Consider the following 23898-nt stretch of genomic DNA (forward strand, 5'->3'; position numbering starts at 1 on the left):
ACACACACACACACACACACACACACACACCCTACAGATGCATATGTATAGTACCTGAGTATAGGTCATCAATACCCATTCCTGTCTTCTTTTAAAAAATATATAACAAAAAGAGAACAATATTTCTGAGATTTAGTGTAATTTAATCTACAGGGAAAGGTACTTGTCCTTCCTTGGGAGACATTATAAAAACATGAGAGTTAATTGAGACCCCTGTGGCCACCCGTGCAAAAGCAATGTACAGGGCGGGACTTGTCAGGGAGACTGCTAAACCCTGGCAGCTCATCTGAGCTGCAAGTCTCTGCAGCCCCCTGGTGGCCGTAGGTTTCAGCAGTTGAATCAGTCTGACAATTCAAAAGGAGTTGATTTGCCTTTACAGGAGAATTATACAGAGAAACAAGGGATGGAGCGGAAAGTGAAAGGACTAGCATTTTAGTGTTTTTCATATTTCAGGTATAAAGTTATTTTTACCAGTGTGCACACCAGCAAAATCTGATGAAAATCCAAAGATATATACACACATACTCTATTTTAACCTCCATATGCTCACCTTTTCCTGTCTTTTTCCCCACTCTCTTTCTCCCAAGATAGGAGCATTCTTTCTTCTCCTTGAGTTAGATAAATATTTGCCTTTAAACTTGTAAAGTCATCTATTCAGTCTGAATTCTAGGGAGAGGCCAGATGCCTGCCAGATCAAGTGAGTTGCATATATAGAGCCAGAAGCAAGTTATTTCAGGAAGTGATATTCTGTGTCATTAGGCCTTCCTTTGGCCAAAGGTGATGCCACTGTGCTGGCAAGAGCCCCTTTCCTGGGAGAGCAGGGTCTCCACTTGGCTACTCCTCCTGTGGCTCAGTGAGCAAGACTCCACCAGACACAGTGCTCTGATTCTGAGGAAGCTCTTCGACTGTCAATCTGTGAGCTGGATAGGGAATCTTAACTTATTCTTAGCTCAGAAAGTTAGCACCTGGTCTGACAATCAACCTTTGAGAAGAAGGAACTGAGGGATTTGTGTGAACCAAAGATTATACTTTTGCCTGTGGTTCTAGTCAATTTGCTTGTTACAAACATCATCTGAATTCTGGGTTGGCAGCTCTTGAGGGACACATGGAAAAAGAGATCAGAGGTACAGCTTTTAAAAGCTGCTAAAAGAAGTCTGAGGTTCTGAACTCTCACTACCAAGGATGTAAACAAGAGTGCCCCATCCTATTCCTTCCAGTTAACTCACCCCCGTACCTTCTCCAGTTATTCATGGAGGGGTATGACAGAGTACTGGTTGAGAATGAGTAAGGCCTTGGGGGTCACATACAACCGAATGACTCAGGGGATATCAATTAAGTTCTCTGCAACTCAGTTTCCTCCTCTGTAAAACGATTTGAAAATATTTGCCTTGGGTTGGAGATGCAGCTCAGCAGCAGAGCGTTTGCTTAGACTCTGGGTTCAATCCCTCGCACCACAAGTTCACTTTACAGAAACTAGAGGAGGTGGCACATGTTCAGATACCATTTTGAGAAAACGGGGTGACTGACAGAGGTCTGGAATGCATTTGTTGTAGATGAAGAACAACTCTCTGCAAGACCTCGACCCCCGTCGCCAACTATTCCTGTGTGAATTGCGGGACCGCTAGGCTCCTAGGTATTCGTTCAAATAATGGGAAAGTCGGAGAAAATTCTGCTTCACCACCCTAATACAAGCTGGTTTTGGATTTAGCGAAGTCGCGCTGCCACCCCACCCCCTCCTGCCTTCCATCCATCTCCAATTTTTTTCCGGAACCTGCTTCTCTGAAGTTGGACCCGTTTAATCTATTAAATGCATAATTAGGGAGAGTGCTTGATTACAAAGATCTCTTCCAGTTTTCCATTTGTTCAAAACACGTTCCTGTCCGCAGGAGCAGAGAAATAGGGCAGAGAATCTGGCTGGAGGAAAGGAAGCAAGCAAGAGAACTGAGGGAGGAAAGGAGGGGCGGACTCTGCTTTTCTCAATGAATACCAAAGCCTCTGCAGATTTGCATAGGGAGCCGACCTCGCTGCGCCATTGGTTGGCGGGCATGGGCGGGACGGGGCGGGCTTGCGTGAGTCTGGCGGCAGCAAAGAGTTGGCGCGCGAGCCCCGCCCCCGGCGCGGCCCCGCCCCCTCCCGGCGCGCTCGCGGCTCCGCCAGCTGCAAGTGGCGGGCGCCCGGGCAGATGCGATCCAGCGGCTCTGGGGGCGGCAGCGGCGGTGGCAGCTGGCACTCCGCGCTGCGGCTGTCCGGGGAGTCGTGAAACACCAATACGCCTTCCGGCCGCCCTCTGGCCAGCCACCTGAAGCCACTGGCGCTACCGACAGGTGAGGAGGGGACAAGATTTCGGGTTCCTTTGCCCTGAATGCTTTCACTGCTCAGCTGCCGCTGGGGCCGCTCTGTTGCCTACGAACTCGGAGAAGCCAAGACGCGGACGACAGCAAGGACGTTGCAAACTTGCGCGGCGGCAGCCAGAGCCTTGACTCTACAACACTGAGTCTCCGATTTAGGTTCCAGAAGTTCAGTAGGCAGTGCTGTCCGAAGACTTCCTGCAGCAGAGGTCACTTAAAAGGGTACTAGGAAGCAGTCCTCTTCGTGATTCTCGCCCAGACTCTGGAAGAAGAGCTCAGAGGAGCCGAAAGGGAGACTGGAGGCGGCCAGGACAACGGGTACCAGTTTAGATCCGCGGTTCCCAGCCTGAAAAGTTGCGGAGGGTTGGAGGCAGCCAGGAGAGCTGAGAGACCCCAGCTCCGGCCGCGGGGGGCAGGAGAGGACGGTACCCAATTCCCACCTCCCTTCAGCCGTAGTAGTTTCTGTCATTCGGGAGCGCAGCGAGCTAGAGACGGGGGCGCGGCATTCAGTGCGGAGAGCAAGAGGCATAGGGTCCAGCTGTTGAACCCAGAGCGTTTCGTGTTCTCTGGGCTAGCCCCCGACTTCCAGCTCCGTCTTATTCAGACTCCTGCTTGCCTCCTTGAGCTGGGAGAAAGCAAGGGAATCAAGATCAAATGGAAGGAATCCTTTAAGACCAAGGACTGTTTGGAGCCCCTTCCTGTTTGCGGAAAAGCGAAGGCCAACGCTGGGCCGGGAGAGTCGGGAGACTAGTATAAACAGCCCTTCTCGAACGGGATGGGAACCACCCTGCTCCCGTGGCTGCTGCCGCTGCTGCTTTCAGCCGCAGCCCTGGGCTCCACGACCGCGAACGGGCAGCTTGCGGGCTCACTGGCCGTTGGGGCACCGCTGCAGCCCCGAGAACCGCTCAGCTACTCGCGCCTGCAGAGGAAGAGTCTGGCGGTGGACTTCGTGGTGCCCTCGCTCTTCCGCGTCTATGCCCGAGACCTGCTGCTGCCGCCGCCATCCCCCTCCGAACCGAGGGCTGGCCGGCTGGAGGCGAGCGGTTCGCTGGCTCTGGACTGCGCCCCCCTGGTTAGGCTGCTGGGGCCGCCTGTGGCCAGCTCCCTGTCCCCTGCCGCGGACCCGACGCTGTCCAGGGTGCTGAAAGGTGGCTCGGTACGCAAGCTCCGGCGCGCCAAGCAGCTGGTGCTGGAGCTGGGCGAGGAGGCTATCCTTGAGGGCTGCGTTGGGCCCCCAGAAGAGGCGGCTGTGGGACTGCTCCAGTTCAACCTCAGTGAGCTCTTCAGCTGGTGGATTCGTCACGGCGAAGGGCGGCTGAGGATCCGCCTGATGCCCGAGAAGAAGGCGTCGGAAGTGGGCAGAGAGGGAAGGCTGTCAGCGGCGATTCGCGCCTCCCAGCCCCGCCTTCTCTTCCAGATCTTTGGGACCGGTGAGCAGCTCCCGCCAGAGTGTGCTGGGATTCGCCTTTTTAGTTACATCGATTTTCAACCACTGTTATCTAACCTTACCCTCACCCGTCTTTCCCAAACAGCTTCTTAGCCCTCTTTCCTCATACCTAAAATTAGACATAACTTTATTTTGTTCCTGAAGGTGACCACTCCCTAAGGACCTTCCTTCCTCTTTAGCAGCTGAGTTGGGAGAAAAGTTTCCTGTTTCTGGTATAATCCCCTCTACGATTTAGACAAGGTCCAAGCCAGAACTAGTTACCTTTCTTCCTGGAACCCTAGAATGGTTGAAACACTCCTATTATTTCTGAGGTCCAACTTAGGAATACATCTGAAAACTATTGTCCTTCCTCTCTCCTCCGTCTTCCTCTTCATGGTCACCCACAGATTTGGGCAATGTTGTATAATTACTTGGGAAATATAAACTTTCTCTTCATATTATCAAATGCCTCCCAACTGTAAACCCCCTCCCCCGGCGATTGACTCTTCTTTGTTAATTCCTTCCACCACCCTCTACTCTTACCTCCAGTCTGTTTTACACTCTCAGACTCTCATCTTCTCAATGTCCTGGGAGAACCCCAGAGGGAATAAGGAACAGGCGACAGGAGGAGGTGTGGAAAGAGGGAGGAAAGTTGTAAAGATTGTCTTGCTTTGGGGAAGTCACTATGAAGCCAGGGAGGAAAAATTAGTTGGCTTTCTTGTTTCTCTTGCCCTTCCCTCTCCTCCTCCCACCTCTGATTTTTAGCTTGAGCGTCTGCAGCCACAGCTCTTGATGATAGTCTCTGGCAGCCCTGTTTCACTGCAGATCTCTCTGCTGGAGACTCCTGAAATGAGGTTTCTGTTTCATTTACTCCCTCATTTCTACCCATATTCACTGAGTTGGGGCTGCGTGTGCAGCACTTACTTCTAATTCTTCCTCCAGTATTATTTGACTGGAAAACCCGGTAGTTTTGAATGGATGTTTCTCTTGTAAGACTGCCAACGAAGAACTCCTGAATAAAATATACCATGTAAATGAATGAGCAAAGCACAGAAGAGAAATCATGTTTTTAAACAACCTACACTAATTCCATTGAGAAAACCCAGCTTCTTTTCTATCATTCTCATCATTAGAAATAAATGAAATTCTTATGCTCCACTGGCTACTAATATCTAGTATTAATTGGATGGAAAGCATTGAAAAATGGCCATTGTAGAGCTTCAAGTATCTCCCCATGCGTGTCCCAGCACACACACGTACTCCCCACACAGTCAATATTCTTATGCAGCAGAGATACTGAGAAGCTGAGGTTCTATAGTCATTGTGCAGAAAACATCCTGGTATATGGTCTCCAAGAAAAACCGAGAGTAGATGCATATTTCAGCATTTGCATTAGTGGCATTGGCACGTAGAAGGCCCCCTGTGATTAGTACTGGATTTTACATACTCCATAGTAAAAGGTAGGGTCTGATGAGTTTGATAGTGCCTCAGTGAACTGAGAGGGAGATTGATACAATTGTCCCACCAAGGATACTTTTGTAAAGAACAGCTGGGTTTTAATGTCATTTTGCCTTTTGTGGTTTATACACATAACATTTTCTTTTAGTGCCCAATGTTTTGTGATAGATATAAAAAATGACTTTTTTCTCTGGAAATGAAGATTTTCTTCCATTTTCATGTCTATGAGCCTTTCTGGAGCTTCCCCCACCACTTCTTGTTAAATGACCATAGGCCACAGCAGTCTATATTAACTGTTGTCACACACAGCCCCAAACTTGCTAACTATAAACGTGCAGGTTGCAAGAAGCTACCAGTGGGTGTTTCTGAGAGTCATATGCATAATGCATTTGAAGAATATACTACTTCATTCAAGCCCTACATAATGAGTTGATGCCACTACTGAGGGGGGAGTTTCAGACAGAAAGGAGTATTCTCTAAGAGCTGCTCTGCTACTACTGACCATAGGAAGCAGTGAGCATCCCAAGTCTTTCCTCAGCAGCACAGCCCATTTGGCAGCCAGACCAAGCTCTTATGCATCATTTGACACATCTAGCAATGCTGGTTTCAGAAAGAGCCAGGATTCTGCCACTAAAAGGCTAGAAATTTTGGCCAAGCATTTTTCAGTAAGATTGGGATCAAATGATTATTGATGGGATCAAATAAGACACTAAGTGTAACTGGATTAGCTCCCTATGACCTCCAGAGAGACAGACAGCTTATTGAAAAGCACTTCAGGCCTTGTGGTGATCACACTTGGAACAGGCTGGTCCCTCCTGTCTCTGAGGACATATGCTGTCTGCAGTTAGGCAGCTGGCCATGCAGGACTAGCCTCTCACTTACCATTTCCTCCCTAGCCTTATTCAGATGCAGTCTCCATTGTAGACCTTCCCATGGTGTGGACACACACTGCTATAATCATGTTTCATGTTTGGGGTAATATGAATCCTTGTGGTTCCATTTCTTTTCTTGTATGAAAATTCAGGCTTATGTTCTGCCACAAGGACTGATTTTGCTGTTTATCCTGTTTGGGAAAATGGGTTTATTCTTTTTACATATGCTCTGATTTCTAGAAAAGACATAAACTCTTCTGTAGCATAGGATCTTCAATCATACAATGGGAAAGTAGGCAAAGCTCAATTCATTTCTTCCTGCTTCTGCCCAAGGGGCTGGTAGTCTTGTCTAGAGGGGAACAATTGTGTGGATGAGGCTATTTGTGGGGAGGGAGAATGAGGAATGGTGGTTTTGCCATCCTTTGTGGTGAGGGGCCTGAAGCAGCCTATTTGTCTCAGATTGAATATTCAAGGTTCCGAAACTTGAGCAGGACCATGTGACAAAAGGGATGTGACAAAAATGGAAAAGTACCCAGTAAGAACAGAGAAAAACCTTTGTACTGCTTGTGGTTTCGGTTTTCTGAGAGGTCAGAAGGATGCCTGAGAGGCCTTATAATGAATGACGTGCCTATGCTTTTTTTTCTCTTTGTGGGTTGCTTTGAATTCCTAGAGGGGATCAGGATTTCAGTCTGTAGCAATTTCCCCAAACAGTCATCCATGGGGAAGAAATAGAGAGGCAGTTGCTGGGATTGTATGACTGGTGATGTGTCATCCTGGGACAGCCCAAGTCACATAAAAGAGGTCTGCCTGGGGGCTAAGGCATTGCTCATAGCCCTGCTTAATATTCTGGTTTGTAGGTGTCTTGATAGCTCCTTCCATCTCCCAGGTGAAGGTCTAGAGGATATTGTGGGATAGGAGGACCTATTTCCCAAGAAACACTCCCTCCCCACTCCAGGAAAGGGGCTACATGGCTTGGGTCTTGACATGTGATGTGGAGAGTCCTAAGCAATTTAGAGGAGAGGTATGCAATACAATACACCTGACCCTTGACACACATATCAGTCAGTCTCTTCTTCCCATTTCATCTGGAGAGGACAGAGAAAAGAGAAAGTAAAGGAAAATAGAGAGGAAATGTGAGCTCCCAGAAGGGATATCAGTTATTGGAGGTGAATTGGGAGAGTTGGAACTAGTCCAGAGAAGAGCAGAGTGCTGATTTAAGAGTTGAAGGGACTGATTTATGATGAAAGATGAAAAGAATTAAATATATATGGCTGAGCTAAGTGGTGATGAAGGAAAAGCCACGGTAACAATCCACAGATCTTGGAGGAGGGAAACTGGCAGTGAAGGAGAGGAGTTATTTAGTGTGGCCATAGAAGTAATAGGATGAGACTTGTAGAAGGAAACTTTAGGTTAGATATCAGGAACCTTATTTTCTGAAATTGATATTCCTCTGACTATGGAATGGAATTCTAAGGGAGCAGGGAGTCAGGTGAGATGTGGGTCAGACAAGCCACATTGTTCATAATTGATAAGTTCTATATTTTTAAATGTTGAGAAGCCACAACAGGCAGGGGATCTGGGATAGGGATTGGCAGAGTGAATTAGGACCTTTTGGAATCTAATTCCTGAGAGTTTTGGGGCATTGGTGCTTCTAGGGGAAGAGAAAAAAATTGCATGAGTATCTTTGAAGTTGGTTGAAAAACTTACAATGAGATTGTTAGTGAAAAATACTTTTAAATTACTAGTTTTATTCTTCCCTACCCCCAGATTAAACACAGAGTCTTTCTCTGGGTTATGGTCTATAGAAGCAGTGGGAGAAGGCACACTTATTAGAGAATTATGTATCTAAGACACATCTTTAGGGATGTGTGAGTGTGTGTGTGTGTGTGTGTGTGTGTGTGTTTGTATGTATGTGTGTGTGTCACTGTCATTGTGCAGGGTCAGAGACCAGGGTCTTGAAAGGATGAGAATAGTTCTAGATTTGGTGAACTCCTATTGGCTACTGGAAGATTCCTCAAAATTTTGAGACTAAATTGGCTATTCCAAAGATGAAGTTTGTCCACTTCCAATTTAATATTTCACAAAACCACACACACACACACACACACAAAAAAAAAAAAAAAAGATCCATGAGAGGTTTTATGGGGTAGGGGACAAGAGTCTTACCATTAATAACAATGAATATCTTTAAAGGAAGTTGAGTGCTGAAGGTCACAGGAACTGGCCCGTATGTGTGAGAAGAGAGGGGGACCTGGGTCAGCAGAAGTTGCTGCATCCTGCCACTCTTAGGATTACTGCCTGATAACCTCACTTTATGGGAATTTGCCCAGCCCGACCCATAAAGGACATTTTGCTTTCCTTTATAACCATTATTAATGTCCTGTTACAGTTGAATGGAACTTCACAATTTATAAAGTTCTTTCACATTTATTATTTTTATTAATCCTATAGTAGCTAGAGCAAGTATCTGCTTTATTTTATAAATGGAGCAATTGTAATGCAAAGGTTGAGAACACTTTTTCAGGTTGGACAGGTACCAAGCAGTAGACCTGGAAACTTCCATTTGTGCATCAAGAGGTTATGAGAGGCTAGCTGCTGACTAGATACTGTCTAGAACCACTCTTCTCCTGGTCTTCTAATCAGGCCTTTTCCACTGAGAGGATCAATTCAAGATGCAAATTCTGAACAACCAAGACATGTAAATAGGTGAAAAGCTTTCCCATTGTGCTTTTCAGATGACCATGCCACAAACGTTTGGTGGGCAGTAGCCATGACTTGGAAAAGTTCCTGAAAATATTTGAGACCATTTATCCTTATTATAAAAAAGGGGATAGTAATAGTTCCTAAGTGTTTCTAAATGGGGGTAGTAATAATTCAAGGTGCTGTCATGGAGATTAAATTAGATGATATGTGTGTGAATCTTTAACCAAATGACTGATGGATAATGAAGTGTTCCATCAGCATGAATCATGATTTTTTTCACAGCAGTTACATTCCATCATCTATTCCACAAGCTGTACATTCTACAACTCTCAGAGTTTCATGTGCATTTTTGTCTACTTGAATGGTGCCATCCAGAATTGCATGATCCCTATGTGTGACCACATGTAGTGGCCTTGGCAATAGCAGCGATGCTATGGGTTCCCCACAGCTTCTTCCTGAAACTAGCTTCTTCCTCCCAAGAGATGTGAGGTAGGATCCATGGGAGGTGAGGAGAGTGGCCATTGTGATAGTATCTATTGTCTCATCATGGAAGGCTTTTTTTTTTTTTCTCCTAGAAACATGGAAAAGAAGGAAGATTGAAGTGTGATGTTTACTTCATTTCTATCAACACGTATTCTGTGGTCTTTTGACCTTGGATTCAGTCCAAAGATTCAAGCATTATATTTACAATTCAATTTATATCCATAGAAAGACACCAAACCTTAACTTTGTGAGAATATGAAAGCTTATCCTGAGAAATAGCAAGAAATAGACATTATAGAATAGAAGATTTTAAATGGTGGATCTTCCTCGACTGAGCGTGATCTGTGCTGATCAGGCTCTGCCATTTCCAGAAAGGTGCAGGACCGCTGGCCTCTGGGAACTCCTTTATTCTAATTAACTTCTGTTTCCAGCATCACCATTCATTATCAAGTGCAAGACATGGAGAGAGATGGACAGTACCAATGGGTTAATGGACACGAGCCCATTATGAGCAGTTAAGACTTTAAGATTCCCTGAAGACATATAACCCAGGGACTTGGTTGGGAGACTGCCTCAGGAAAGTGCTTCAACCTTAAAAAAGGTCGTTAAGCAACCACACAGCATTTTGTAGGTAATGATTTTTACAAGCCATAGCTGAGCCCTTGCCTCCATCCTTACACTTGATAATAATTTACATCTCCAGAAGATGCACATGCACATCATCTCTGTTTGGGAGCAAGGAATGGGGCATGTTGGTTTGAATGGTTGTAGGTCCAGGGATCCTATGAAAAGAGCTAAGAATAAAGCTGTCAAGGAATCTCATAGATGTTTTTTTCCTTAAGCCATCACATTGCCCTCTGGTCTATGAAGTGACCACTGTTTCTTAACCTTTTGATGACTTTGGTTCTTTGGTCAAAGTATGAAGGAGGAGGAGTTAAAAGAGAGTGTTGACCTGGTGGTGATGTGGTGAGCGGGTGGGGGGTATCCACCATTTTTGGTGAGCTGAATTTCTCAGAACAACTTTTTTCCCCATCATCATTTTAAAATGAATTTTCCATCTGGCTATTCCGGGACTGGGTCCTTATCCAGGGAAATTCTATCAGCTTCCCTTCGTGGTATGATGTACATGTTCCAGAAAGTTGTAGGTCCCAGAACAGGACAGGAGAGCTCCCTCGGGACAGGTTCACCTTAATTTGGTAAATTAAGTCTTATTTTTTTGCATTTAACCTTTCTGGTTAAGTAATGGCAGGTGCATGAAGAGATAGGCAGTTGGAATTTCTTCCAGTAAGGAAAAGGCTAAAGGGAAGATATGAAAAAAAGTTTGAATACAGAGGAAGTCTGAGCATTGCAGTCATTTTCCCCAATTCCAATCTCTTATAGCAATTAATCTATGTGATATTGGGACACAGGAACCTTCCTTTTAACAATAGAAAGTGATTTTTTTTAAACATGTGAGATTACAAAAACAGTAGAGTACATTGAGAGTACTGATCTTGTGTATAGTTTGATAATAATTTACATACATCACATCCATATAATCACCACCAAGATAAAGATATCGAACATGTCTAGCACACAGGAAGTTCTCTGCAATCTTTTTCCAATCTGTATCCAACCCCCTACCTCAAGGTAACCATCCATTTGATTCATAAGTCATCAGTTAGTTGTGATTATTCTTGAATTTCATGTAGATAGGATTTATACCATATATCTTCTTTTGTGTTTAAATTGTTTTTCTGAACGTGGTTTCTGTGATATTCAACCATATTGCTGTGTGTAACTATATTCTTTTTATTGCTGTATTGTATTCCTTTGTATGGGTATAAATTGTTTCTTTCTTACCCCCTCCCCCCTTTCTTTTACTAACAAGAATTTGAATCTGTGGAAGAGTTAAAAGAATCTATCCCCCCTAAAATGCATAAAATGCATCACAGATCTGGGGTCAAAGTCTGGCTCTATCATTTAGTGAACCAAGACTGTTTTCTTCTCTGTATACTTTAGCTTTTTTTTTTTAACTTATAAAGTTAGAACAAGTAATATCCAACTCTAAGGGTTATTTTGAGGATTACCTGGAATAAAGCATGTAGAAGGTCCAGACACATAGTTGATGTTCAATAAGCATTGGTTTCTTTCCCCAATATTTTGATTATATTTTTTTCTTTTGTGGCCAGATGGATACTATAAAAAACTCTTCCTGAAGCAGGTAAGGGAAGTTTTTATAAATGAGGTCATTAGCCTGCAGAGGTAAAAGTAATGACCAAGGACTAAGAAAGGTACATGTGATAATTATAATCAGTAATTTTATGTATTAATAAATGACTTAATAAAATAATTTTTATGTTTGGCTTAAAATTAACAGAGAAAATAAACTATACAACCAATAAATAATTTTTTTACTCTTCAGTCTTAGGTCAGTTAATACAGAAAAGTGTTTTATAGTGTGAGGAAAAGTTAGACAGAAAAGTAATTACATTTACCTAAAGAGAAAGACAAAAATGATTGAGAATCATAGAAACACAAGTGAAGAAAGTGAGAGAGGAATGTATAACATGTTTAAGAGGCAACCCAGGAAAACAGAAGTCAGGGATTATCTTTGGGATGCTGAGAGGCATAGACATGGAAAAAGAGACCCAAACTATGGCAGAAAATGAGCTGGGGAGGAGGGAGAGAACACTTGATTATTTTTAGCCTGGAAGGATCCTGATGTCAAACTCTCTGAACCTTAGACCAATATTATATAATGATTATTTTCAGCTTTATTGAAGTTTAATTTACATACAATAAAACATGCCCATTTTAACTGTACAATTTGAGTTGTTAAATAAATACATACTTTTGTGTAACTACCACCCTAATTAGGAAGGAGAAAAATTTTTTCAAATCCCCTAAAGATTCTTTTTGACCTTTTGCCATGAACCTCTTATATTGTCTGATATAATAAACTTCTGATTTGATTTCTACCTCCACAGATTAGTTTTTATCTGTTCTAGAGGTTCATATAAATGGAAAACTGAAGGGTTGCATATTCTCTTTTGTGTCTATCTTCTTTCACTTATTATAATTATAATGCTTTTAAGATTTATCTGTTGTTGCATGCATAATAGTTTGCTTTTTTATTGCTGAATAATGTTCCACTATGTGCATACATGGCACTTTGTTTATCCAATCATTATTTAATGAACATTTCCAATTTGGGGCTCTGGTGAATAAAGAGGTTAGGAACATTTTATGTACAAGTAATTTTGTGAATATATATTGTCAATTATTTTACATCCCTTGTAGAATTATTGGGTCAGATGGTAAATATATGTTTAACTTTATAAAACACTGCAAAACTGTTTTTTAAAGTGGTTGTGTTATTTTTCAGTCCCACCAGTAATCCATGAGAGTAACACTTATTCTACATTCCTGAAGATACTTGGTATTGTCAATATGTGTTGGTATCTCCTGTGGTTTTAATTTGCATTTCTTTTGTAGTGAATATCTAATATTGTATAGTAAATCACCCCAAAAGTTAGTGGCTTAAAATAATAATTTATCTTCCACAGTTAGGAATTTGGAAATAGCTCACTAGATGATTTTTCTTGGAATCTCTCATTAGATTGCAGTCTGATGTCAGAGAAGGCTGCAGCTTTTTCAAAGTTTGGCTGAGGCTGCAGAGTCCACTAATAAGGCAGCTTGCCCTTGGGGTTGGCCAGCTTGTGCTGGCTCATAGTGGGAGGTCTCAACTCTTCCCCAGGTGGTCTTCTCCACAGGACTGCTTGAATATCTTCAGCTTCCTTCAGAGTGAGTATCTATAGAGATGATCACATGAATTTTTCTCTTTATTTTGTAAATCTGATAAATTTTTTTGTTTGATTTTCAAATGTTGAATTGGCTTTGCATTGTCAGAATAAACCCACATGGTCATTATGTATTATCCTTCTTATATATTGTTTTCCCCTGTTATCTTCATTCTGCTGTAATTATTTACTTTAGATAGTATACATGTTCGAATATTAAATTTCTCACTAAAAAATAGTTTACCTCTCCTGAGAATTACATTTCCATCCATTTTCCAGAACTTTTATTTTTACCTACTGGGCTTCTTTCAAGTCTTTGATAATCCCAACATCTGCATCATCTTCTTATTGGCATCTCTTGATGATCCTTAGTCCTAAGAAATGATCACCTGGTCGGGGGGCACTCTTTTTATGGTGAGCAATTTTAGAATGTACCCTGGAAATGCTGAATATTATGTATCTTGGTCTGACCTTGGGATGGGGTTTGAACCTTAGTTTTGCACTCAAAGTCCTTTATTCTTCTTTAAGTCTATCTACACACGCATTACTCAGGTCAATAACTGGGAGGCCTGGGCTGGTTCCTTCAGAGAATTAGTTTTCTCTTGTAAAGTTAGCCAGGTTCAGGTATTCTGCAAAGCCGTAGATAGTTAAGTATCCAGAGAAATCCTTTATTTTGGGTCAAAAAGCCAGAGAAAGGAGCTTTGTAGCTCAGTGAGTACCGAGATATATTTCCTTTTTCCTTTCATCTCATGACGGTGATCTCTCAGCAGAGTCAGCATGGCTATCAAGGTCAGCAGTGGAAACGCTGGTATAAACCACATCTTACAGACCAGAGGACTGGGCAAGGGGGCTGCTTCTGGTCAAAGAGTACCGAGGGAATCTCTGTTTTGTTTCTCCACATCATCTCCCTGCCTTCCCAAGGGCTGCCTTGGCTTCCCACTCAAAGGCAGTAACTATGTAGTAGTAACACAGATAAATAAAACTCTGAGTTTAAGAAGAATGTTCATGAGATTTGGAAGAGGAAATGTGCTCAATGTATTTTTTTTTTTTTAGCTCTAGAGTCTATTTCCATTTTTATTTCTTTCCTAATTATCTTTATGTTTTTCTCTAAGTCCTTGAACATATTTATAATCCTTCTGCTAACTATATTATATCTTTCATTTCTATGTCTGTTTATATTGATTAGTTTTTCTCTTGGTTATAGGTGGTCACTTTTTACTGCTTCTTTGCATATCTGATAGTTCGAGATTGCTACTGTGCATAATAAATATTACATTGTGGAGTGTGAGGATTCTGTTGTCTTCATTTGAAGACTATTAAGGTTTCTTTGATAGTTATTTTGCTTGCCCATCAATTCGATATTTTCGAGGATTGTTGTTGAACTTTGAGAGGGGAATTTAGAGAAGACTTTATCTCATGGTTAGTTTAGGCCTACTCTTATGGCTTGGCCTTTTTGGAATCTCCACCAAATGCATCAGATGTTCAATAAAGTCCCTCCACTCTGATTAGTAGGCACCTAAACATGTCCCAAACCCACGGGCTATGGAAGTTGATCAGCCTTCAGTTCCCTGGTAGATATTCATTTTTGGTAGCTGTTCTTTGCTCAGACATGTGGAATCTCATCTCATGAATGAACAACTGAAGTTCAGCCAGATACTCCTGGGGATGCCTGTGCAGTTTTATGGAGCATCCTCCTACCTTTTCTCATTCTTCTTCTCCTTTTCCAATTTGCTTCCTGGAAATACAAGCTGCTCCCAGCTTCCCAAACTCCAATCTCTGGCCAGTGAGAGCATGTGCTCTATCTAGGTCTCTCCTTCCTGTGTCACAGTCTGGTAAATGCCTCCATACAGAGTCAGGGCAGTTGCTATGGCCCACCATGTTTTTTTCACAGTTTTGGATTATCATCCTGTGCTGCTGATTATCCAATCATTGAAAACACTTTTTTCCCCATACATTTTGTCCATTTTTACAATTACTTGTGTCAGAAGGACTGGTCTGGTGTTAGTTTCTTTTTCATAGCTGGGAACTTATATGATGAACTTTCAGATCATAGTCATGTTGGCCAGTCATGTAAAACCATCTGAGAGGTACTCACCAAAGAGAAATTAGACAAAAAACCATCTTTTTTTATAGCTGTCTGTAAGTTTGGACTTTTTCCTGAGAAAAGTTATTGGTTCAGTTTTTTTTTTTTTAAGAGTATTTACTAAGTTCAAGGAAGTACATCTCTTCCTCCCAGGAGGAGATTACAGACAAGTTGGGGAGAAAGGTAGAAATGCTAATAAGTAACTGTCATAAAAGGCAGTCCTTGAATGGTAAACAAATGGTACAAGTGGTCATAGTGGTGCAGTGGAGGCTTGGAGAGGTTACTTTCTGCTGGAACAATGAAGGACAGATTCATTCTGCAGTTCCAGATGCCAAAAACCACCCTGTTCAAGTTCAAGGCAGATGAACTCTGCTTGTTTAGTCCATGTGGGGAGGGGTGATGTTCCTCTGAGACCGGAAATTATAGCTCTGGAATTTTTGAAACAATAAGTGTATTGCCTTTCAGCAAGGAGTCAGGTCAAAGGATGTCTGCTGAAAATGATGAATTTCTTTTGGGATTAAGATAGAAGTTGAGTTAGAAAAACATTTACAGAATGAGGTGATTTGAGAGCAAGTAGGGTCTTAGAGGGAATGCAACATTTTACTTGGAAGGAATAGGGTAAAGGGCTTTTTAATATGGGTCAATAACACAATGTAATGCCCAGGAGGACAATTGATTAGAGAAAGAAAGAGAGGATGAAGAAGAGAGGAGAAAGGGATGGACAAACAGACACAGAGACAGGCAGAATAAAGGATAGTGTGTGTGTGTGTGTGTGTGTGTGTGTGTGTGTGTGTGTGTGTGCATGTGTTTAAGAAAGTAGAACTAGTCAGAGCAGAGAGGTTTAAGAAATGGTGAGAATTCTGGGGACAGGTACTAGGTCAAATGTTGTGAATTAGATATAGGGCTGGCTTACTTCGCCTGGAATTTAAATGACTTGATAAAGAAATCAGAAGGCACTCAGGTCTCCCATTGGGAAGATGCATGTTGATTATAAATTGAATGCAGATTCTTCAGCGAATATATTTTTTTTGTAGTAGGTCTCAGACCTGGACCACTGAGAGAGCTGGTCCTGAAGTGGAGCCCTGAGGGGCTGGTGCACTGCCTTTGGAGTAATGGAATCACAGCTGGGTCAACAAAGGTTCAGCTATATGGCAAACAAAGAAGAAGGAACCAAAAGTCTAAGGGTTTCAAGTGGGGGCCTTGAAGACTTGTGGTGCTGCTGATAAAGAAGATGACTGGGAAAAGGATGTGGTCTGAGGGGACAGTGACTGGCATGATAACAATTACATCATGACATCCATCTGAAGATGAACTTACCTGGTGTGTACATGAAATCATGGCACTGAAGGTGGGACAGGTAAGAGGTCAAGGCTGATATGGATATGGGAGTTATTCGCACAGACTTGATGGTTTAAGTCTTGAAAGTAGATGAGTTTTCCTGAGAGAGACAAGAGAGGAAGGAAGGTCACATCTTAGATTTCACAATTAGACAAGGGAATGGAGTCAAGGCTGCCACCAGAAAGAACTTGTTTTTTAAAACAAGAAGGAGGAGAGACCTCTGGATCCCCTCTGGGGGGTCCAGGAAGCTGAATGAGGCAGATGTGTCAGATGGAGTGAAAAGACCTTTGTGTTTGGCCAAGAGAAATTCCCCAAGATGCCTCATGGAGAGCAGGCTTAGGTGGGAGGAGGTCTTGAGAGAGTGCTGAAATGAAAGCAAAATATGGCTAAAGTAGTTGTTCAAGGTCTATCTGTGAAAGGAAGACACGAAAAGATAAGAAAATGAAATATCTTTGATGTTAGAAGATTCAGCAGAATGGAGAAAAATTTTATTAAGGAGAGATAAAACTTCAGAAAAGCTAAAGTAAAGGCGATTTCAGGAATCAGAAAGAAAGGGGTTTCTCAGAGGTAGCAAGATCATTCAATCTAGGCATTAACAGTCCTTAGATCCCATTCCATCCAAGCCCCTGTCTGCTTCTGGAGTCTCTTCCAGAATTCTTTCAAATCATTAAAAAATATTTATGGGGATGCAGAAATCAGTATTTTATGAGACTGCGCTGTACTTGTGGAATAGATCTGCTGGGAAACTATTTAATAGCGACTGAGTTTTACTGCTTTGTAACTTAATATTAATTATAACAGCCACCCTTGGACAAAAATTACTTAATTTAATCCTCACTGTCATATGGTAAAGTTTATTTTAGTATTATCTCCAATTTCCAGATAAAGAACCTAAGCCTCAGAGAGGTTAGGCAACATGGTCAAGGTCACAGAGTTGTTAGTGAAGGACATGATATTTGAATCCCAGCCTGTTTAACTCTATGCCTATGTCTGTATGTCTTATTGTTCTTACTTGTGACTATAATTCTGTCCCCAAGTATTGTCCTCTCCCCAACATGGGTGTTCTTCCAATGTCTAAAGTCAGTTATCCCAAATAACCTGAATATTTTCCTTTGCGTTCTTTTCTTCTTCCTCTTCTTTCTCTCCATTTACTTTTCTTTTCCTTTTAAATTGCTGGGTTCTGCACAGAGAATGATAAACAGAATGGACATGGGCTTTGCTGCCTGGGTTTCTGGACTGGTGAGGGAAGCACATTAGATGTACAAATTAACCACTTAAGGTTTGATGACGGGTGCCGTGAAGGGAGCAAATGCCCTAGTGTCTCTTGTCACTCTTACTCAGAATCTAGGTTTCAGAGCTCATGGTGCTACTTCTTTCCTCCTGATGCCCTCTGCTCTTAAGGTGTGGTCTTCAAACAAGGACAGGGTGACTCTCTGAGCACAGTGAGGCCCTTGAACTGGGAGACCTTGTGTTATGGCAACTTAGAGGAGGAATGGGCAGAACCTTGGACAGGACGACCCCAAAGAAAGAACATAGCTTCCTTCTCTGAGACAAGAAGTCAACTGTGCTGAGGACGGCACAGAGGCAAGGGCTGGGGGCCCACAGTGTGAACCTGTTTCTCCCATGGAGTATGACCAGAGGTCATGCTAGATAGAGGTTGAAGCCATGCCTCCCCTTCCTTTCCAGGGACCCTACTTTTCTCTTTATGGTCTAGCCCCTGTGCCCACACAGCTGCTTGACAAATGCAGCTGAGCGAGAAAGAACACAGGCTCACTAAATATGCCTGTGTCATTGTGCACAGCTAAGATGGAAATACGCTACAGGGAAGCTTTCTCTCACTCTCTTCCTTCTTTCCACCATGCCCTTCCTCCTCTCTTCTCCCTTTCCTCCTCCCCCGCCTCCCCATTCCTCCCTTCCTTCCATCCTGTCTGCCTCCCTCCCTTCCTCCTCCTTCTCTCTCTCTTCCTTTCTTATATAGTATTAGTCTCAATACCATAATTTGGGAGAATCTGGTTGGAGAAAAATGTCATGAAGCACAAATGCAGATTTGATACAACTGACCTTTCTTCCCTTCAGAACAATAAATGTCAAATAGCTTAAAATGACAGCCAGGATGGCTAGAGATTATTTATGTGCTTAAATATTTAGGCAAGAAACATAATTTAGACTTAAGCCTAATTTACATAAAGATTCTGACCTATGAGAATCTTAAGCACTTTTAAGGAACCATTGCAAGCAGTGATGTTTACATTTCAGAACACAGAAAATGTGAAAAATCAGAACAGAGTGAAAGTGGCAAATGATCCTTTAGAGGTAATGAGGACATTTGATAACATCAAGAAAGTATTTGGTAGCACAAAATTGTGTTTGCATTTTTCATATCTGAGTGACGTGGCACAGTGGCATCCAGAGAAAGATTCACAATCAACATGTCCTCTGCTTTGATTAAGTACAGAGTATTTCATAGGTGCATGTTTACTTGTGTTATTTGTCCTCATTTTACTGAAGACATTTTATTGTTAAAACAGAAGGAGGGAGAATTATCTTGCTCCAGCTGTGTAAATCCTGATAGAAGTCTAATCCTCCAGCCCAGAGTATAATTCTCTACTCAACCTCAGGCTCAATTATCATCAGAAGCAGCAGCATTCCTTTCAAAGAGAATCTGAAAAGGTGGGGTTTTGTTTTTCATAAAATTGTGAAAATTAGTTAACCCACAGACTTCTGAAAGGAGATGGTATTGTACTGCATTGAAGCAGAATTTGGAGTTAGTTCTGGAATGGATACCAGGCTCCAGAATGTCCCAGTGACAAGTTCTTAAGCTAGTAAGATAACAGGTCAGTTTTTCTGTCCTTGCCACTAACAAAATAGATATCACTATAGTGCTTGCTGAATAGGGTTCTTAGGAGGTGTGAGATAATTTTTAAAGTTTACTTTAGCACTTAGAAGGTGGTTAAAGCATTGATGACTTGATCCATTATTTTCTATCTTTTTATTGCTATTGTTATTGATAGAAGAGTCCCCCTCACTATTTTCATGATTTCCTTTCCATATCTTCTTTACTGGGACCTAGGTATGTTTACAATTAGAGTTTATCTGATAGAAAACATAAATAAATAAAGGGCTTAAAAGAAATCCTTAGATATCATGAACCAGAGCAACCTTTTTGCTCAAAGAATTGAAGTTGTCCAAAATCCAACTCTGTCCCATTGTGTATTACCTAAGCATTCCATATAGAACCAGCAAATTATTTTATTAATTCATTTATTTATGTCAAAGGCTTTTAATTAAATCCATAAAGAGAATTTCTAAGCTCTTAAGATATTAATTATAAAATCTTTTACTTTCATAATATAAGAACCTCTTGTTTCAATAATTAATCATGAAGTATGAGAAAGTATGAGTCGAAACATTGGAAGAAGAGGAGAGAGTTCTGGACCAGGAATCATGAGATTTGTTCTTCATTTGAGGATGTGCTGAGCTGCCCCGTTTGAATCTGGGAAAATCACCTGAACTTCCTGAGTCTTAGTTTCTGTAATATCAAACAAGTGAGTTCTAATGTCTATCCTTTTCATATGAAAATTCTGTGATTCTAACCTGTTTCCTGGGCTTACACTGAAGCATTGCTGGGAAGAGATTATTTCTAAAATCAGTTTAAGGGTCAATTAGAATTCCAGAGAGCAGTGATAAGAAATGATAACCTTCTCTGATTCTTACATAATTGGTAAGCAGCCAGTTATGATAAGAACTGTTTAAGTAATACACTTTAGAGACTAGGATAAGATTAAAGAAATTTATTTTCATTTCTGCCCCAAAGGAAGACTCGAGTTATTCTGGTACATCTCTGGATATATAGTAAACTCACCCAGTCTGCTCTGTTAATGGTTGTCTATTGTAATCATTTTCGCCAGTCAGATATTGATGGTATGCATAGAGGCAATCAATCAATTAATCAATAGGTGTAGAGATAGACTGGCTAATTGAGAAATAACGACCCACATACATATATCATAAAACTATCTTTCTTCTTCACTACTTCAGTAAGTTTCTGTTAGTGTTGGGACTGAAGGTTAAGGAAGTATTTGACTCATCTATCTCACTGTGAGGGATACAGAGGTGCTCAGTGGATATTTGCTGAATCGATGAAGGAAGGAATAAAGAATGAATGAGGGATGTGGACATGGTGCATCAAAAGAGCTACTTGAGCAAGTCCTTTCCATGTTTATAACTCTCACCCCAGTGGACCCAGTGTGTGTCTTTCAAATCCACTTGCTCACTTCTTAATGGCTCATTGACTCTCCTTAGTTCAGTTCTCCATTCAACAAATAACCACTAAGACCTTCTGGATATTCAGAACTTTATAAAGGGCAAAAGAAACAGTTGTAAGATATGGTTCCTGACTTTCAACAACTTATGGTCTAATAAGGAAGACTGAAAACATGGAATTGTGAGTCAAAAGTTGGGGGTTCAGGACTTGAAACAACCATCAGTTAGTTTAATGATCTTCACTTAAATTTTCTGAGTCCTAATGAAGTGAAGGTATTGATACCAATCCTACAGTCATTGAGGGGATTAAATAATATATATATATAAGCTAGTGCACTATGAAATAAAAATCACTATATACAATATGCCAGCTATTCAATTAAAAATAGTGCAAGATGGTGTGGACACAGGTCTAAATGTGTCTTGGAGCAAAGAAAAGTGAATAGAAGTTTTCAGAGACAGCTGAGTCTTGCTGGGTCCTGGAGGATGAGTAGGATTTTGGATAATTAGGATAAGAGAATAGTATTCCAGGTGGGGAGCATGGAGCACAGAGTGTGTGTGCATGACTACGTGTGTGTGCACACGTGTGTGTGTGTGTGTGTGCAATCAATCCAGTTTGAGTGAATCAACTAGTTTCCTGGGGTATCTAAAATGAGCCTCATGCTCTGCTGGGCCCTTTGTGAAGAGGAGGTTTTGTATTAAGTGCCTTTGGATGGGCAGGATGAGGTCAGGACCTTGGAGAGCAAGCAGGGAGGTGTTCAACCTCACAGCAGCAAATAGGCAGCCCTTGGAGACATAAAGTGAATAACATTCTAGGAAGACAGAACTCAATATAGTGTATGCGGTTGAATTTGTACGTACAGACTAGGGTCAGGATTCTGGTGTGGGGATGGGAAAATCTGGAAAGGGGTGGAATCAGAGGGATGGCAGAGAAAAGGACAGCTCTGGGAAAATCTCACGGGCCTTAGGGGCAGAGGCAGATGAAGAGGAATCCAAGATTTTCTAGAACTTTAGGTGATCAAGGTTAGAATAATAATGATTTAGTTGATAAAAAGAAAAAAAAACATTGGAAGAAAAGAAATTTGGAGGATGAGTTGAGTTCCATTTGTTCCTGGGGAGCTGAGATGGTAGCCCTGTCCTGTAGGCAATTGGAAATGTGTACTATGTCGGGAGTGTGAGAAGTCAGGGCGCGGCATGGGGATACGGGAGTCATCAGCACGAAGACTTCTCATAAATTATGCACTTTGCTTAGAACTTAATTTCATGTTTTTTAGAAGATAAGAGAAATGAAAAGCTTGCTGAATTATGGATTATGCAACTGTATTAAAAGTAATTCTTTCTCCCTCTCCTCTGTCTCCCTGGTGGATTCTGTGTTCTGTTCTTCCCTCTGATCCACTCCCTCTTCCCCTAATTCTTTGTAAATGGAGGGACACAATAACCTCTACTTCTGTCAGATCAGAAGATTGTCAGTGACGGGATTAGGTAATTGGGAATGTTCACCAGAAGATGATCCTCTGGGCATCCCTCCCACCCCTAGTGCTTTCTGGATCAGACGGATGGAACTTCCTCTAGTGGAAAAGCAACCATCTATATTTATAGAAGGAAATGTTTAAAGAACTAAATCTTCAGTTCCCTGGACAGTCCCGTTGTTTGATTTGCGGCTTTTCTTAAGTAAAGTACTGATTCTCAACAAGAGAGGAGTTGCTTGGGAGATAATGTGATCAGATGAAGTAGGGTTTCCATACCTGGTGAATGGGCTGGGAGCCAGGATTCCTTTCTTGGCATCAAGCTTTCATTCGTGGTTTGATCTGAGTTAGCAAAACCAGTGAGCAAAGCTCTCAGAAGCTGAATTTTCTTTAGTTGAATCCATTTTCTCCTCCCCTTCAAAGAGAAAAATCTACTGCAATTTAGTTAGACATACTTAAGCATTACCTGGCAGAGAGAGTGTCAGACTTGACCTTACATAAGCTCATGATGAGACAGGGAGATCCATGGTGTTGATGCTAATTGAACATCTATTATATTCCAGACAGTTTACAGACATTCTTGTTTAATCTTGAGAACTGCAGTAGATAGGTATTTCCAACTCTACTTCACAAATGAGGCTCTGAGGGACCAAGTGACTTCAGGATTCGATCTTAAGTTTTGAAGTCTGAAGATCCCCTTCTTGTTCCAAGCTTGTGCTTCCTTCTTTCCTAAGAGGAAACTTTTTTTTTAAGGACACTTGATTGCATGCTTCCAGAGGCCTATGGAGTAGTGAGAATCTAGTAGTCCTCATGTTTATCTCCTCCTCCTCAGCCTCCCTTTCCCCTTGTCCCCTTTTCCCTTTCTGTTTCTTATACTTCTGCTCCTCTCCTAGTGGGATACCTTCTTCTTTTGCATTTCTCTGTCTTGAGGTGGACAGGTTACAGGGTAAGGGAGAGTGGTGAGGCAGTAGAGTGTCTGGTCCTTCCTTTTCCTTGGTGTCTTGTGCACTTTTCATTGACCTATGAAACCCTATGGAGAGGATGTAGAACCTCTGATTTTGCTACCTGCACTAAAGCTTCTGATTTTCATGGAATTGCAGACAGACATTTGACTGAAATCCCTACCACATGCAAGGCACCACAGTGGGTATTGAACAATTATTTTGGAGTGACTACATTGAAATTTCTTTTTATCAACTAAATCATTATTATTCTAACCTTGATCACCTAAAGTTCTAGAAAATCTTGGATTCCTCTTCATCTGCCTCTGCCCCTAAGGCCCGTGAGATTTGGTAGGCAGCCCATTTCCACTGACATCCCTCAGTTGGCAATGCCATGCATTTTGTCTTCTTTCCTTTTTCTCCTCTTCTGAAATCTAGTACATGAATGAATGAATGAATGAATGACTTGGCCTGCCATCAGGGTAGATCTGGCTATGCTTTCCAAGGGCTATTAATCTGGGAAAAACAGAGAAATCAGAGTGGGACAGAGTTCCTCAACATACTTTCAGATCAGTGCAACCTTCCAGAGAAGTGTTGCTAATAATGAGGACTTTAGGTCACTGAGGAGGTGAGGCCAGTCTGAAGATTGAGCTGAGGTGCATGAAGCATTCACCACACACTTAGCACATTGTTCAGTGCCATATAGGTGTTCTTAGCACTATGGCCACGCTGATC

At 41.9% G+C, this 23898-nt stretch overlaps 1 protein-coding gene across 1 annotated transcript in view; it reads left to right on the plus strand.

Moving 5' to 3' along the window:
• Nucleotides 1-2202: 2202 nt before the first annotated feature.
• ALK (ALK receptor tyrosine kinase) overlaps nt 2203-23898 on the plus strand; it is a 663114-nt gene continuing 641418 nt past the window's right edge. Inside the window, exon 1 of the mRNA XM_079109946.1 lies at nt 2203-3778. Coding sequence (XP_078966072.1) covers nt 3124-3778 — 655 coding nt within the window. The 5' untranslated portion in view covers nt 2203-3123. The remainder of the gene's footprint in view (nt 3779-23898) is intronic.

Source organism: Sciurus vulgaris (assembly GCF_902686455.1).
Source record: "Sciurus vulgaris genome assembly, chromosome: 14".
Lineage (NCBI taxonomy): Eukaryota > Metazoa > Chordata > Mammalia > Rodentia > Sciuridae > Sciurus > Sciurus vulgaris.